Source organism: Entelurus aequoreus, linkage group LG24 (assembly GCF_033978785.1).
Source record: "Entelurus aequoreus isolate RoL-2023_Sb linkage group LG24, RoL_Eaeq_v1.1, whole genome shotgun sequence".
Classification (NCBI taxonomy): domain Eukaryota; kingdom Metazoa; phylum Chordata; class Actinopteri; order Syngnathiformes; family Syngnathidae; genus Entelurus; species Entelurus aequoreus.
Window position 1 is genome coordinate 16,595,208 of NC_084754.1, and position 13,857 is coordinate 16,609,064.

General features: G+C 37.0%; 1 protein-coding gene across 3 annotated transcripts in view; it reads left to right on the forward strand.

Annotated features, from left to right (window-relative positions):
- The window catches only part of b4galnt4a (beta-1,4-N-acetyl-galactosaminyl transferase 4a), a 503,111-nt gene extending 492,712 nt beyond the window's left edge, over nucleotides 1-10,399 (forward strand). For all 3 annotated transcript variants that reach the window (XM_062036152.1, XM_062036153.1, XM_062036154.1), the window contains 3 exons: nucleotides 1,989-2,142; nucleotides 2,347-2,473; nucleotides 9,310-10,399. In XM_062036152.1, the coding sequence (XP_061892136.1) occupies nucleotides 1,989-2,142; nucleotides 2,347-2,473; nucleotides 9,310-9,424 (396 nt within the window). In that variant the 3' untranslated portion in view covers nucleotides 9,425-10,399. The remainder of the gene's footprint in view (nucleotides 1-1,988; nucleotides 2,143-2,346; nucleotides 2,474-9,309) is intronic.
- The last annotated feature ends 3,458 nt before the right edge of the window (nucleotides 10,400-13,857 follow it).

Below are 13,857 nucleotides of genomic sequence, written 5' to 3' on the forward strand. Positions count from 1 at the left end.
ATACAACTTTCTGGCTAAATGTATTTGTTCTTTCAATTTTGACAGAATATTGTTGCACATATGATTGTGTATGTTTTAAATTTTAATCTTATCTGATGATCCAAGCATTTTGGGGGGAGTTATAAAAAAAAACACTTAAATACGAACTTTTCATCTTGATTTACGATTTCAAAGCAAGTTACTCATCAATCTGTACAAATTATAATAGTCAAAAACAGTTGCCTTTGCAAATTGTGTAACAAGGCAATTATACATTTATATTCATATATATTCACTGTTACATGTGGCACTCTGAGGGCTGCCATAATTCTGATGTGGCCCTCAATAAAAACGAATTGGACACCTGTGATCTGAAGAAAACACAGGCTGGTGTTGCTGTTTATAGTTTTGTGTCTCTCAGATTACTGTATGGAAAGCATCAGGACCTCTCTTACTCAATTACGTTTGGAGCTTGACACACTCCAAGCCTTCCCACAAGAGAAGAAAATAATGTGTATTTTCTTTGTATCAAAGACTGAGCTATAAGAGCATATTCACACCAGTTTGGCAATCGGGAGAGCACTGAATGGTGCCCAGGCATGGCATTCTTTTCCTCTTTAGGCACACTTGGAAGAGGTGGTCTGGGGCAGAGTCATTGAATGACAAAAATGTGACGTTTCCTTGCAGATTTGTACTAATAATTGACACAATTCATTCATAAAAGAAAATACAACGTTTCTAAAATGATCTAAAAACCAAACCCACAGCACACGACGACATGCGTGTAATAAATGCATAATATAGACGTGACGTTTAATTCACGCCATTCTTACTCTTCAGAAAAATTATTACAGTAGCAACTTTGCTTATAATTATCAAAACAACTTAATATATGACTTGAATTATTCCACAAAGTCATAGAAATTACTGTAATACAACAGTGTCATTTAATCTAACAATTTATGTTAAATAACATTTTATTAATTAAATAATGAATACAAATAATTAAATGATTATAGTGCATTATTTCTTATGTAGTCGTGTGATATATCATATCATATATTATTAACATAAGTTGTATAATCTAATAATTTTAATAATTGTTTTATACAAATTAATCAAATTAGTTTGATAATAAATTATTTCAAATGTAATTTAGTTACCTTTACCAGAATGCTTTTTGAGTCATGCCATCACCCCACTTGCAAGACAGCGGCAACCTTGCACAAAATAATCATAACAAATGCAGATAAGACTAAAATTATTCCGCAAAGTCACTGTAAATGCTAAAATGCAATACTGTCATTTAATTTAACCCATTTAATTTTTATTATTTTTATTTAATGATAGATTAATAATAGTTTTATAATTGGTATAATTTACTATATATTATATATTTTATTATATATGCTAATATATTATAATACAATACAATTATATAATATTAACTAGGGCTGCAACTAACGATTCATTTGATAATTGATTAATCTATCGGTTATTACTTTGATTAATCGATTAATAATCGGATAAAAGAGACTAACTACATTTCCATCCTTTCCAGTATTTTATTGAAAAAAAACAGCATACTGGCACCATACTTATTTTGATTGTTTCTCAGCTGTTTGTACATGTTGCAGTTTATAAATAAAGGTTTATTAAAAAAATAATAATAATTATATGTTTCTCAGCTGTTTGTACATGTTGCAGTTTATAAATAAAGGTTTATTAAAAATATATATATATATATATAATAATTTAAAACATTTTTAAAAAATTGCCTCTGCGCATAGCATAGCATAGATCCAACGAATCGATGACTAAATTAATCGCCAACTATTTTTTTAATCGATTTAATCGATTAGTTGTTGCAGCCCTAATATTAACACTTGTTGTTAATGACTGTGTGTAATTTTGTATTATAGTCTGATGGTAATCTCTCTGTTCCACTGTCATCTCTTTAATGCTTGCACATAAATTTGCGTCAAGACTGTTTGTGTTCCGACCAACAGGATAGCCACAGTATCGTGTTCCTGTGTGACCTCCACATCCATTTCCCCCCCAACATTTTGGAGAGCATCAGGAAGCACTGTGTTGAAGGACGCCTCGCTTTCGCTCCCATCGTCATGAGACTTGGCTGCGGCAGTTCACCGCTGGAACCTGACGGTAACGCACAAACCAGACATGCGTGCGATCGCATTCACTTATTAAGATTGTGTTCGCCAGATTCTGCAGTCGTTGCAACTTTTTCCTGTGAGCTGCAGTTTATGACTTCATTTTTGTGCTTCATATTAGTGTCAGAAACATGCTGATGGAAGCAACGCAGCTTCCTTTTGATACTGCAACCACATGAAATTGCTCTGATCACAGGTTACTGGGAGGTGAATGGATTCGGGCTGTTTGGAATTTACAAATCTGATTTTGATAAAATTGGAGGGATGAACACAGAAGAATTCAAAGACCGCTGGGGTGGAGAAGACTGGGAGCTTCTGGACAGGTAACTTTTGAATTGAATTGAAGTATTTATTTCAAACCTGCACAGTACAACAAAACCTTTTTTTTTTTTTTTTTTACATTTTGGCAGAGACATTTATGCAAGGCTTGAAAAGGGGTTGGATGAAGCAGATGCTTATAATATCCCAACCCCTCACTCATTCCACATTTAACATAAACAATATAATACAAGAACAATACTATACAAACAAAAACAAGAAAAGCTCCTGTACACTAACAATACAATAGTACCACTGTTACTTTGATACAAGACAAGACGAGACAAAACAAACACACACACACACACACACACACACACACACACACACACACACATACACAGGCCCAAACACTCTCTGACCATACACCTCTCTCCCATCGCTCTGTGCTGAGGGCATCACTCTCTTTCCTCCTCGTACTTCTTCAGTACTTATTTTTTAAACAGTCTTTTAAATTGAATCATGTTAGAACACGTTTTTAACTCTTCCCCTAAGTTGTTCCACAGACTGACTCCACGCACTGAAATGCACATTGACTTTAAAGTTGTTCTAAATTTAGGCAAATATAATTTGTTGTTTCCTCTTAGACTGTACCTATGGTGAGCATCTCTATCCTGGAATAGGTTCTGTATATTGGATGGTAGAGAGTTTTGGGATGCCCTAAACATAATTTGAGCAGTTTTAAATTTGATGACATCGTGCAGTTTAAGTTGCTTTAACTCCATGAATAGTGGATTTGAATGATGTCTGTAGTGAACATTGGACACAATCCTAATGGCCTTTTTCTGCAGAGTGACTAAAGGCTGTAGATGGGATTTATAACAATTTCAACACAATAATTTAAATACGACATAATAAATGAATGGTACAATAACAGCAGAGCATTGGTGTTCAATAAATGACATGATCTCCTCATCATTCCAACACATTTAGTAACCTTTGTCCTCAAGTAACTTATATGAGGCTTCCATGATATATTTCCATCTATTACCACTCCTAAGAATGAATTTTGTTGAACATAATCTATTGGTGTATCATCAATAACAATCCTGATGGGTACATTACTTTTTCGATTGCTAAAGAGCATGATTTTGGTCTTTACATTCAGAGACAATTTGTTGGTATTAAACCAAGTTTTTAACTTTATCATCTCCTCAGTTACAGAGGCCAGAAGTTGCTTCATGTCGTCACCTGCACATGTAATGGTTGTATCGTCAGCAAAGAGGATGAACTCCAGCAGTGTTGATACTTTACGTATTTCATTGATATACATTATAAATAGTGTGGGTCCTAGTATGGACCCCTGGGGGACTCCACAGGTTATGTTCATGAGTGTAGATTGGTATTGGTCGATCTGAACAATCTGCTGTCTCTCATTCAAGTAGCTCTTCAGCCATTTCCCTGCCACTCCCCTTATGCCATAGTTTTCCAGTTTATTTACCAAAACTTTCACATTAGTGTTTCCAAACCTTTATTGAGCCAATTAAATGACATCTTTTGCATGAGCGAAAATCTCACGGAACACCAATCAAAAATGAATGAATGGCAATAGTGTTATGAATTGGTCAAGGGGGGAGACCCCGGGATGCAGAGACGGGAGGCAAGTTTGAAAATACAAAAAGTCAAGAATTTAATAAGTCCAAAAGGTACAACAAAAGGCGATGGGGCAGAAGTGCACACCATGAATATTAACAAAACAGGTTCCTCAGTGGTTGGCAGGAGGGGCCACCAGGGTGCACCAAGCACTGCACAAAGTCTTTGCTGCCTCAGAGAGGCTAGGGAACAAACACAATAATTTAGCAATAACAGGACAGGGAAAGCAACATACCATGAGGCGAAGTGGGCACATGCACGTGCGCAGTACAGGAAACAATGACCAGCAAGGTCAAGCTGTGGGTGACGAGCCTAAATACTGGCGGGCTAATTGTGAGCAGGTGTGTCACCAGGTCCGCCCCTCGCCGAGGACGAATCACTACAACAGGTGCAGACAAAAAAGAGAAGGCAGGAACACACTAAAAACACAACACAATAGGTGGATATAGAGCTGGATTATTCATATTCTAATTCATTGAGATTATAGATGGGTGCTGAATTTGGTACTTTAATAATATCGACCAAATTCCGTCGTTGCTACCGGGTACCATTTCACGTGAAATCAATCTTTTTTCGATACCTTTGTTCCACGGGACGTCACTTCCCATTGCAGACTTGGCACCAACTCAAGCACTTGGCTGGAAAACAAGCTGTCAAGCACTCAAGAGATAGATAGCTAATCTTTATTGTCTGTTACAAAACAGAAATGTATCTTCAACAGGCTCTAAGACAAACTTACAGGACAGAACAATAAGAGATGAAAAATAAAATAATAAAAATGTAAGAGATATACAGTAAAGCAGGGCTCGCCAACACGATGGTCAGTGGCCTAGTGGTTAGAGTGTCCGCCCTGAGATCGGTAGGTTGTGAGTTCAAACCCCGGCCGGGTCATACCAAAGACTATAAAAATGGGACCCATTACCTCCCTGCTTGGCACTCAGCATCAAGGGTCGGAATTGGGGGTTAAATCACCAAAAATTATTCCCAGGCGCGGCTACGCTGCTGCCCACTGCTCCCCTCACCTCCCAGGGGGTGATCAAGGGGATGGGTCAAATGCAGAGGACAAATTTCACCACACCTAGTGTGTGTGTGACAATCATTGGTACTTTAACTTTAATGATCATGATCGACTAGTCAATCTTTGGGACCCTACCGGTGGATTGTGAAAATATTACAAAAAAACTTGTTAATTTGACATCAGTGACACCCCACCTGGAGGATAGGATAGGATAGGATAGGATAGGATAGGATAGGATAGGACTTTATTGTCATTGCAAAAGTACAACAAAACTATGTTTTCAGCACAAACCCGTTCAAGATTAGACAAACAAACAGTGTACAGGGTTACAGAACAGGAACACTGATGGGTCGCCAAAGGCGCCCCGTAAAAGATGGGAAAAAGGTAAAACGCTGGGGAAGAAGATGAGTAAAAAAATACAATCTAGACTGGGCTCTTAAGGGGCCTAGTCTGGAGTGGGAAAAATCCTCCATGCCATGCACACATAAACATGTTACATGAGTTGGGGCCCTGGAGGTCGACTGCTGCTATGAAGCGCTGCCAGCCGTCCATCACCCCGAAAGGGAATCAAGCAGTGGTGAAGGTGTGTGTATATGCCCATTGTCTTGGGTGTGTTGATGTAGTGGCCATAGGCCTGGGGCCGTTCTGCATGCAAGCAAAAGTTTGACTCCAGGTGTCGTTGAGGAGGGAGGGAGGTCAAAAGCGTCCATCATTGAGTTACCAACAAACCTGCCAACTGGCAAACATTTTAACCCCTGAACACGCCCGCACGCCTCCGCCTCTCATCCTGCGGCTCTGGACACTGCAGCCACACACCCTGAGTGCGGCCGCGCCCTACAATCGCTCGTCTCGCAAACGCGCATTGTATGACGTGCTCATAAATCATCTAGCTGCAACAATGCATTAAGGCTGACTGTTGCAACAAATTGGACGTTTTCTAGCATCCAACATCAAACAACTCTTCCCTCAACCACGACCATCATCGCTCGTCTACGACGGGAACTAACTAGCCATATAATAGAGTCTGTGAACATTGCCCTAAAGTATGTATTTTGTGTTGATTTATTGTGCACAAAAAACTAAACATTGACTTGTGCATAGGCAGTAAAGTAACAAGGTGGCAAGAAGGACTTCTCCGTGTATCCCCTCTTTATTGCACAGGAAAAACCTGCCAGGTAAACAGATGATTTTACTCATTCTGGTGCTGACGTAAGACAACCATGTGACTCGCGTCCCATATGTGACAATAGGATGAACAATAATGCTACAGTATTAAGACTATAGTGGCCATAAACAGCTTCTACAGTAGGGGTGCCCAAATTGCGACACAGGGGCTGTCTGTGGCCTATGACTCCTTTGTCATTGGCCCTAGGCACATTACATCCATCCATCCATTTTCTACCGCTTGCCCGTTCGGGGTCGCGGGAACAACCAAAAAAACACACGCAAAAATTGGGAAAACAGCAAGAAGTATAAAGAGAAAAAAATGTTAATGTTGACATCAGCCAATAAAGACACAAAGCCTTTACTTAAAGAAACAAAAAAAATCTATATAATGTTATATGTATATATATACAATAACAATAACAATGTTACTAAAACTTGGTTAATATTCAAGTCACAAAATGTAAATGGAGTATTGTTGGTGCTTTTTTTAATGTTTTTTTTATTGGATTTTATGGGCGAAATAGTGGATCTCCCATTGACTCTGCTGTAAGAGGACTTTTTTTTTACGTTTATTTAATATTTAGAATGCATGTCTTTCATAATGATTGTGAAGGATAGGCAAAATAAAATGGAAAAAAAGTGCAGTTCCCCTTTAAGACTAGGAGAGACAGGGCCTTCTTTGTTGTGGGCCCTAAACTATGGAACTTTCTGCCCTCATGTCAGGATGGCCCCCATTGTTGAACATCTTAAACCCCACTTTTATTTTCTGTCTTTTAAATCGGCTTGAGTCGTGTGTTCCTCTGTGTCTTTTATTGTTTAATTCTATTTTATTGATTTGTATTTACTTATTTTAGTGTTATTACCGTACTCTCCAGGCTATAGAGCACACCAGTATTTAAGCCACACCCACCACATTTTAGAAGAAATAAATATTTTTACATATATTAGCCACACTGGACTAAAAACCGCAGACATATACCAGTGCGAAATATTTTGTAAATGTTTATTTACATATCTTAATTGTTTCCTAACTGTGCCTGTCACACGGCAGTAAAACAGCTGATCCAAAAAAAAAAAAACAGAAGTCATTGTCATGGACTCACTAGCTGTGGAAGCTAGCTCTCCAATCAGCTAAACACACCACGTTTTGATGAATTTATTAAAATAAAACAATACAAAAAGAATGCCATTGTAAGTTAAGTATATAATACTAACAAAGACACCTGTAGGTGTTTTAGCATATTTTCTAATGCGAATGACTCTAGCTTGATTCCGTTATGATAGCACATACAAATATGCATGAAAATACTCCTACAGACGTCACACATGGGACAGTTTAGTAAGTATGAATTGTTTTAGTTAAATTGTAAAATGTTGCTTGGAGTGATGAATGAAGAATCTTTTCAAGCTGAAACGCTGTAGACAAATAGTAGACAAAGCAGGAAATACTTCCGGTTCAAGGCACAAAACAGGAAGTACTGTTTTTTAACCCTCAGTCATCCAACAGATGGCGCCTACAGCACAAACAATAACACACCTTTTCAGTGTGTCTGACGGTGTTGAAATCTATTTGTTGACTATAAAACATTATGGCTGTTAGTGAAGAAAAATCCATAAATTTTCCGCATTGTTTTATAAACCGCAGGGTCCAAAGCGTACAAAAAAAGTAGTGGTTTATAGTCCAGAAAATACACTAGTATTATATATTTTTTTAATATATAAATATATATGTATTGACTTTAGTTTAAATCAGGGGTGTCCAAAGTGCGGCCCGGGGGCCATTTGCGGCCCGCAGCTAGTTGTTTACCGGCCCGCCACACATTCTGGAAATGCTATTGCAAAAATTAAAAAGAAACATTAAAAAAAGTGGAAATCTAAATAGAAAAAAGTTGCAATGTTGACACAAAACTGCCATGCAGGCTGTTTTTTTTCTTCTTTTGTCTATCTTTATTTTTCTTTTTTTTTTGCCATTGCTCAAAAAAAAAAAAATAATAATGTTATAATGGATTATTGACCTATTCAAGGCTCCAATTATTTCAAATATTTCACTTTAAAATGTTTTATGTGGAAAATATTGCAGAAAATATTGTGTGGTTGCCATACAAAAACATCATTTTCTTTGACAAAAGAGCACAAAACAAACAAAATAATAGTTCAAACGTAAAATCGACAGATATATCTGAAGTTGATCCCGTAACTTAAGTTTTGAAAGTTTAAAAAAAATAATAAAAATGTATCACTTTATGAGTGTGGCACATTTTGGATCCCAAATATATTTAATGGGATTTTATTTATCTTTTCACTGTGATTACTCAAAAATAATAATGAATTAAAATCAACGGTGTCCTGCATTATTGATCTTTTTAAGGCTCTAATTACTTCACATCAAACATTGCTTTCTGAATGTTTTGGGCAGTGGGGGAAATACTGCATATTTCAGTTTTATTATAAAAAAACAAAGTTGTCTTTGACAGAAAAGGCATAAAACCTTTTTGGTTTTTTTTACTTTATATCAACCAGAAGTTGATATACTGTAGAGATTTACTGTAAGTGTTGAATAAATAAATAAAATAATAATATGACTTGTTTTTAACATTTTAACGACTTAGACCCTTTATGGTCCTCGGGAGCCTTAAAGGCTAAAAAAAAAAAAAATCCATATATTTTGTTATGGTTTGAAAATTTAAAATATCAGAATGGCCCCCACATGCTTTATTTTTTCCGTGTGCGGCCCTCAGTGGAAAAAGTTTGGACACCCCTGACTTACACTCTTTATGGTCCCCGGGAGCCCTAAAGGTTAAAAAAAAAAAAAAAAAAAAAAAATCCATATATTTTGTTATGGTTTGAAAATTAAAAATATCAAAATGGCCCCCACATGCTTTATTTTTTCCGTGTGCGGCCCTCGGTGGAAAAAGTTTGGACACCCCTAGTTTAATTAATTGTAATTGTTTTTTAATTGCAGCACTGTGGAAACGGTTTGTGTGTTAATAGGGCTGTATAAATAAAGTGGATTTAGATTTGGATTAAATGTCTTGTTTTGTTCTTCTCTCTGTGTCATTACAGGGTGTTGCAAAATGGTCTGGAAGTGGAGCGATTACGCCTGCGAAACTTCTTCCACTACTACCACTCCAAACGTGGCATGTGGAATGCCCAAAACAAGAAGGCTCCTAAGGGATAGTGCTCACTCTAAAATGTACCTGCACATCCGCTGAGTGTGTGTGTGTGTGTGTGTGTGTGTGTGTGTGTGTGTGTGTGTGTGTGTGTGTGTGTGTGTGTGTGTGTGTGTGTGTGTGTGTGTGTGTGTGTGTGTGTGTGTGTGTGTGTGTGTGTGTGTGTGTGTGTGTGTGTGTGTGTGTGTGTGTGTGTGTGTGTGAGTGTGAGAGAAAGAGCGGGGAGAGCTCGCTCACTGCCTATTTTCAGGGAAGCCTCTGCTTCTCGTAGACTCGTCCGTTTGGGGTAAACAAAGTCCCAACGTGAACTTGGGAAGCGAGCTGTTTACACCGAATCTCGGGGTCAAGCGGAGTACTTTCTTTCCCGCTGCCCTTTTACTAGTGCAATCTTTTCAAAATATTTTTTGGTGTGTTTGAATGTGCTCGTGTATATATATATGTATATAAGTGTGCGTGCGGCTGTAGGCGAAGATGAAAGAAAGCACCTTTTTTCTAGCGAGGAGATGCACACCTCAGAGTTTTTTTGGTGGTGTGGTCGCACATTGACAATGTGTGTCATGGCGCTAAACACCATGATGTACGCTGATCAAGACATCAGACATAAGTCAGTAGAATCTGTAAGGACTTCTGTTAATGATCCCCTGCATACATTATACTTCTTTACTCTCACTCTTTTAGTCATCCTCTCTTCAGCGGTTTTGTACACGTGGAGCTTTCTCTGAAGTGGAAATGTTATTGTAGCAAAACAATTTGCAAATGCGTGTCTCAATCTGTGTAATCAGAGCCATGTGTGGGTGTTCTAATGTGTGTGACTGTTTAGATTGTGTGCGAAACACACATCTGTGGTTCCTCTCCCTCAAATCAAATTTGAATGGTGGGTGATGCTGATAGTCCATACCAGACTGAGACTTTTTACTTAAAATTGTCATGATCATTAAATAATTAAAAATAACGGCAAAAAACAACATTGTTTTAAAAAGTGACAAGGCATATATATATATATGTGTGTGTATATATATATATATATATATATATATATATATATATATATATATATATATATATATATATGTGTGTATATATATATATATATATATATATATATATATATATATATATATATATATATATATATATATATATATATATATATCCATCCATCCATCCATCCATTTTCTACCGCTTATTCCCTTCGGGGTCGCGGGGGGTGCTGGAGCCTATCTCAGCTGCATTCGGGTGGAAGGCGGGGTACACCCTGGACAAGTCGCCACCTCATAGCAGGGCCAACACAGATAGACAGACAACATTCATCACGTGACTACAGGGCGCCATGTTTGCTTCCAACTTTGAGCTGGCCACAGCTGGAGCTATGCGTGCACTGCACTTCCTCATTTAATTGAGGAGGTTTTTTTGCTGCGTAAACATACATATCCATACACAGTTAACAGACGTTTTTTTTGTTATTTATATGTTTTATTGATTTTCATGATTACAAACACAAGCACATTATTAGTCAATTAATTATGGATTGTACATGGCAAAAATCAAGTACAACAATATTCATGTTTAAATATATATTTATATATATGTATGTAAATATATATATATATATATATATATATATATATATATATATATATATATATATATATATATATATATATATATATATATATATATATATATATATATATATATATAGTACAGGCTAAAAGTTTTGACACACTTCATTTTAATGCGTTTTCTTTATTTTCATGACTATTTAAAACATTGTAGATTGTCACTGAAGGCATCAAAACTATGAAACCTGTGGAGTGAAAAAAAACATTTCAGGTGACTACATCTTCAAGCTCATCGAGAGAATGCCAAGAGTGTGCGAAAAAGTAATCAGAGCAGAGGGTGGCTACTTTGAAGAAACTAGAATATAAAACATGTTTTCAGTTATTTCACCTTTTTTTGTTAAGTACATAACTCCACATGTGTTCATTCATAGTTTTGATGCCTTCAGTGACAATCTACAATGTAAATAGTCATGAAAATAAAGAAAACACATTGAATGAGAAAGTGTGTATATATATATATATATATGTACACACACACATACACACAGTAGGGCTGTCAAATTATAATTTTTCAATCAGATTAAAGTCCTACTGAAACCCACTACTACCGACCACGCAGTCTGATAGTTTATACATCAATGATAAAATCTTAACATTGCAACACATGCCAATACGGCCGGGTTAACTTATAAAGTGCAATTTTAAATTTCCCGCCACACTTCCGTTTGAAAACGTCTATGTATGATGACGTATGCGCGTGACGTCAATGGTTGATACGGAAGTATTCGGACCCATTGAATCCAATACAAAAAGCTCTGTTTTCATCCCAAAATTCCACAGTATTCTGGACATCTGTGTTGGTGAATCTTTTGCAATTTGTTTAATGAACAATGGAGACTGCAAAGAAGAAAGCTGTAGGTGCGATCAACAACAGCATTGTTAAGCTTCGCCAAGCTGGAAATTATTAACCGTGTATTTACATGTCCATGGTTTAATAGTATTGTTGATCTTCTGCCTATCCTTTCAGTCAGGGGTTTATTTATTTTGTTTCTATCTGCATTTGAGCCCGATGCTATCACATTAGCTAAGTAGCTAAAGAGCTTCGCCGATGTATTGTCATGGAGATAAAAGTCACTGTGAATGTCCATTTCGCGTTCTCGACTCTCATTTTCAAGAGGATATAGTATCCGAGGTGGTTTAAAATACAAATCCGTGATCCACAATAGAAAAAGGAGAAAGTGTGGAATCCAATGAACCCTTGTACCTAAGTTACGGTCAGAGCGAAAAAAGATACGTCCTGCACTGCACGCTAGTCCTTCACTCTCACTTTCCTCATCCACGAATCTTTCATCCTCGCTCAAATTAATGGGGTAATCGTCGCTTCCTCGGTCCGAATCTCTCTCACTGCATTGTAAACAATGGGAAAATGTGAGGAGTCCTTCCTCCTGTGACGTCACGCTACTTTCGATATAGGCAAGGCTTTTTTTTATCAGCGACCAAAAGTTGCGAACTTTATCGTCGTTGTTCTCTACTAAATCCTTTCAGCAAAAATATGGCAATATCGCGAAATGATCAAGTATGACACATAGAATGGATCCGCTATCCCCGTTTAAATAAAAAAAATTCATTTCAGTAGGCCTTTAATCAAACTCTCGTACTATGATTTATCATGATTAATCACAGGTTATTATTTCCGTGTGCATTGATTACATTTGCTTAAGTAGTCAGAATGTCCTACAGGAACATTTTTCAAATGATCTACTGAACTGCAAGTCATTAATTTGCTCAAAACTTGGTGACACTAAGTATAGTAGGAACTTGGTGCATTTTGAAAATATTTGCAATAATAAAATGATCATGTAATAAACACACTCATAAACAACAACATAGTGGACCATTTAAATCTGCATTTACTCTTCTTTAGTTTAACCATTTGTTTAAGCAAACACTCTTATTTACCTCTTCAGATGACAATGCTGATCTCTTTTGGTACAAAGCTCTTCGTGAGTACTTACAGATGTCCAATTTTCTCCGGTAAGCAAAATAAATTCACCCACAGCCAGTAGTTGCAACTTGATGCTCTTGTTTGTGTAGTACAGTTGGTTTATCCTTCCTGAAACTGTGCCTCTCCATGGTACGACAGATCGGCTGTGGTGACATGAAGGACATCTTTCAGCACTAGGTCTTCGCGGATGTTAAATAGCCTACATTCGCGGGCTGCACATTTAACAAAGGCATTGTTTATCTTATCTGTGCTAATTCTATTGACAACATTGACGCATGTAAACTCAGCCAGGGTAGCCTTCTCCTTTGTTTGCTGTCGATGTGCTGGTCGTGGGGGGGTTGCATGTGACTTTATTCCATTTTTATTAATAGAAGAAAAGTTTCACAAACCATAAACTTTGTTATAATGATTCTTCACACAACATTTCTATGCATATTTTGTTACATTGTTGTTTTTTGTCAGTGATATATTTATTCAATGATCCTGATATGTCAAGTAAAAAGTATCAGTCTGGTGTCAACTATCAGTATCGCCCACCACTCACAAATCTTAGCACAGACACACAAATGAGAACAAGGTCAAACAGATTGTTTTTAAACACGCACAAATCTAAATACGGACACACAAATAACAAGGACACAGATTGACATTTGCAAATTGTTTCGCTCCAATATATTTCTATGCCTGCTGTTTTGGAACAGGAGTTTTTGCTCTTTGCCAATAACTGTTTCTTACTTTCTTTGTACGGCTGCACTAACTGTTGTGTTTTCATTTCTAAAACACTCGTTTGTGAACAGTTTTACACCTTCTAGTGGACCCGCCTCCACATACCCTCCTGAGAGGGCTGATTAATTATTTGGAGCATATTTGTGTT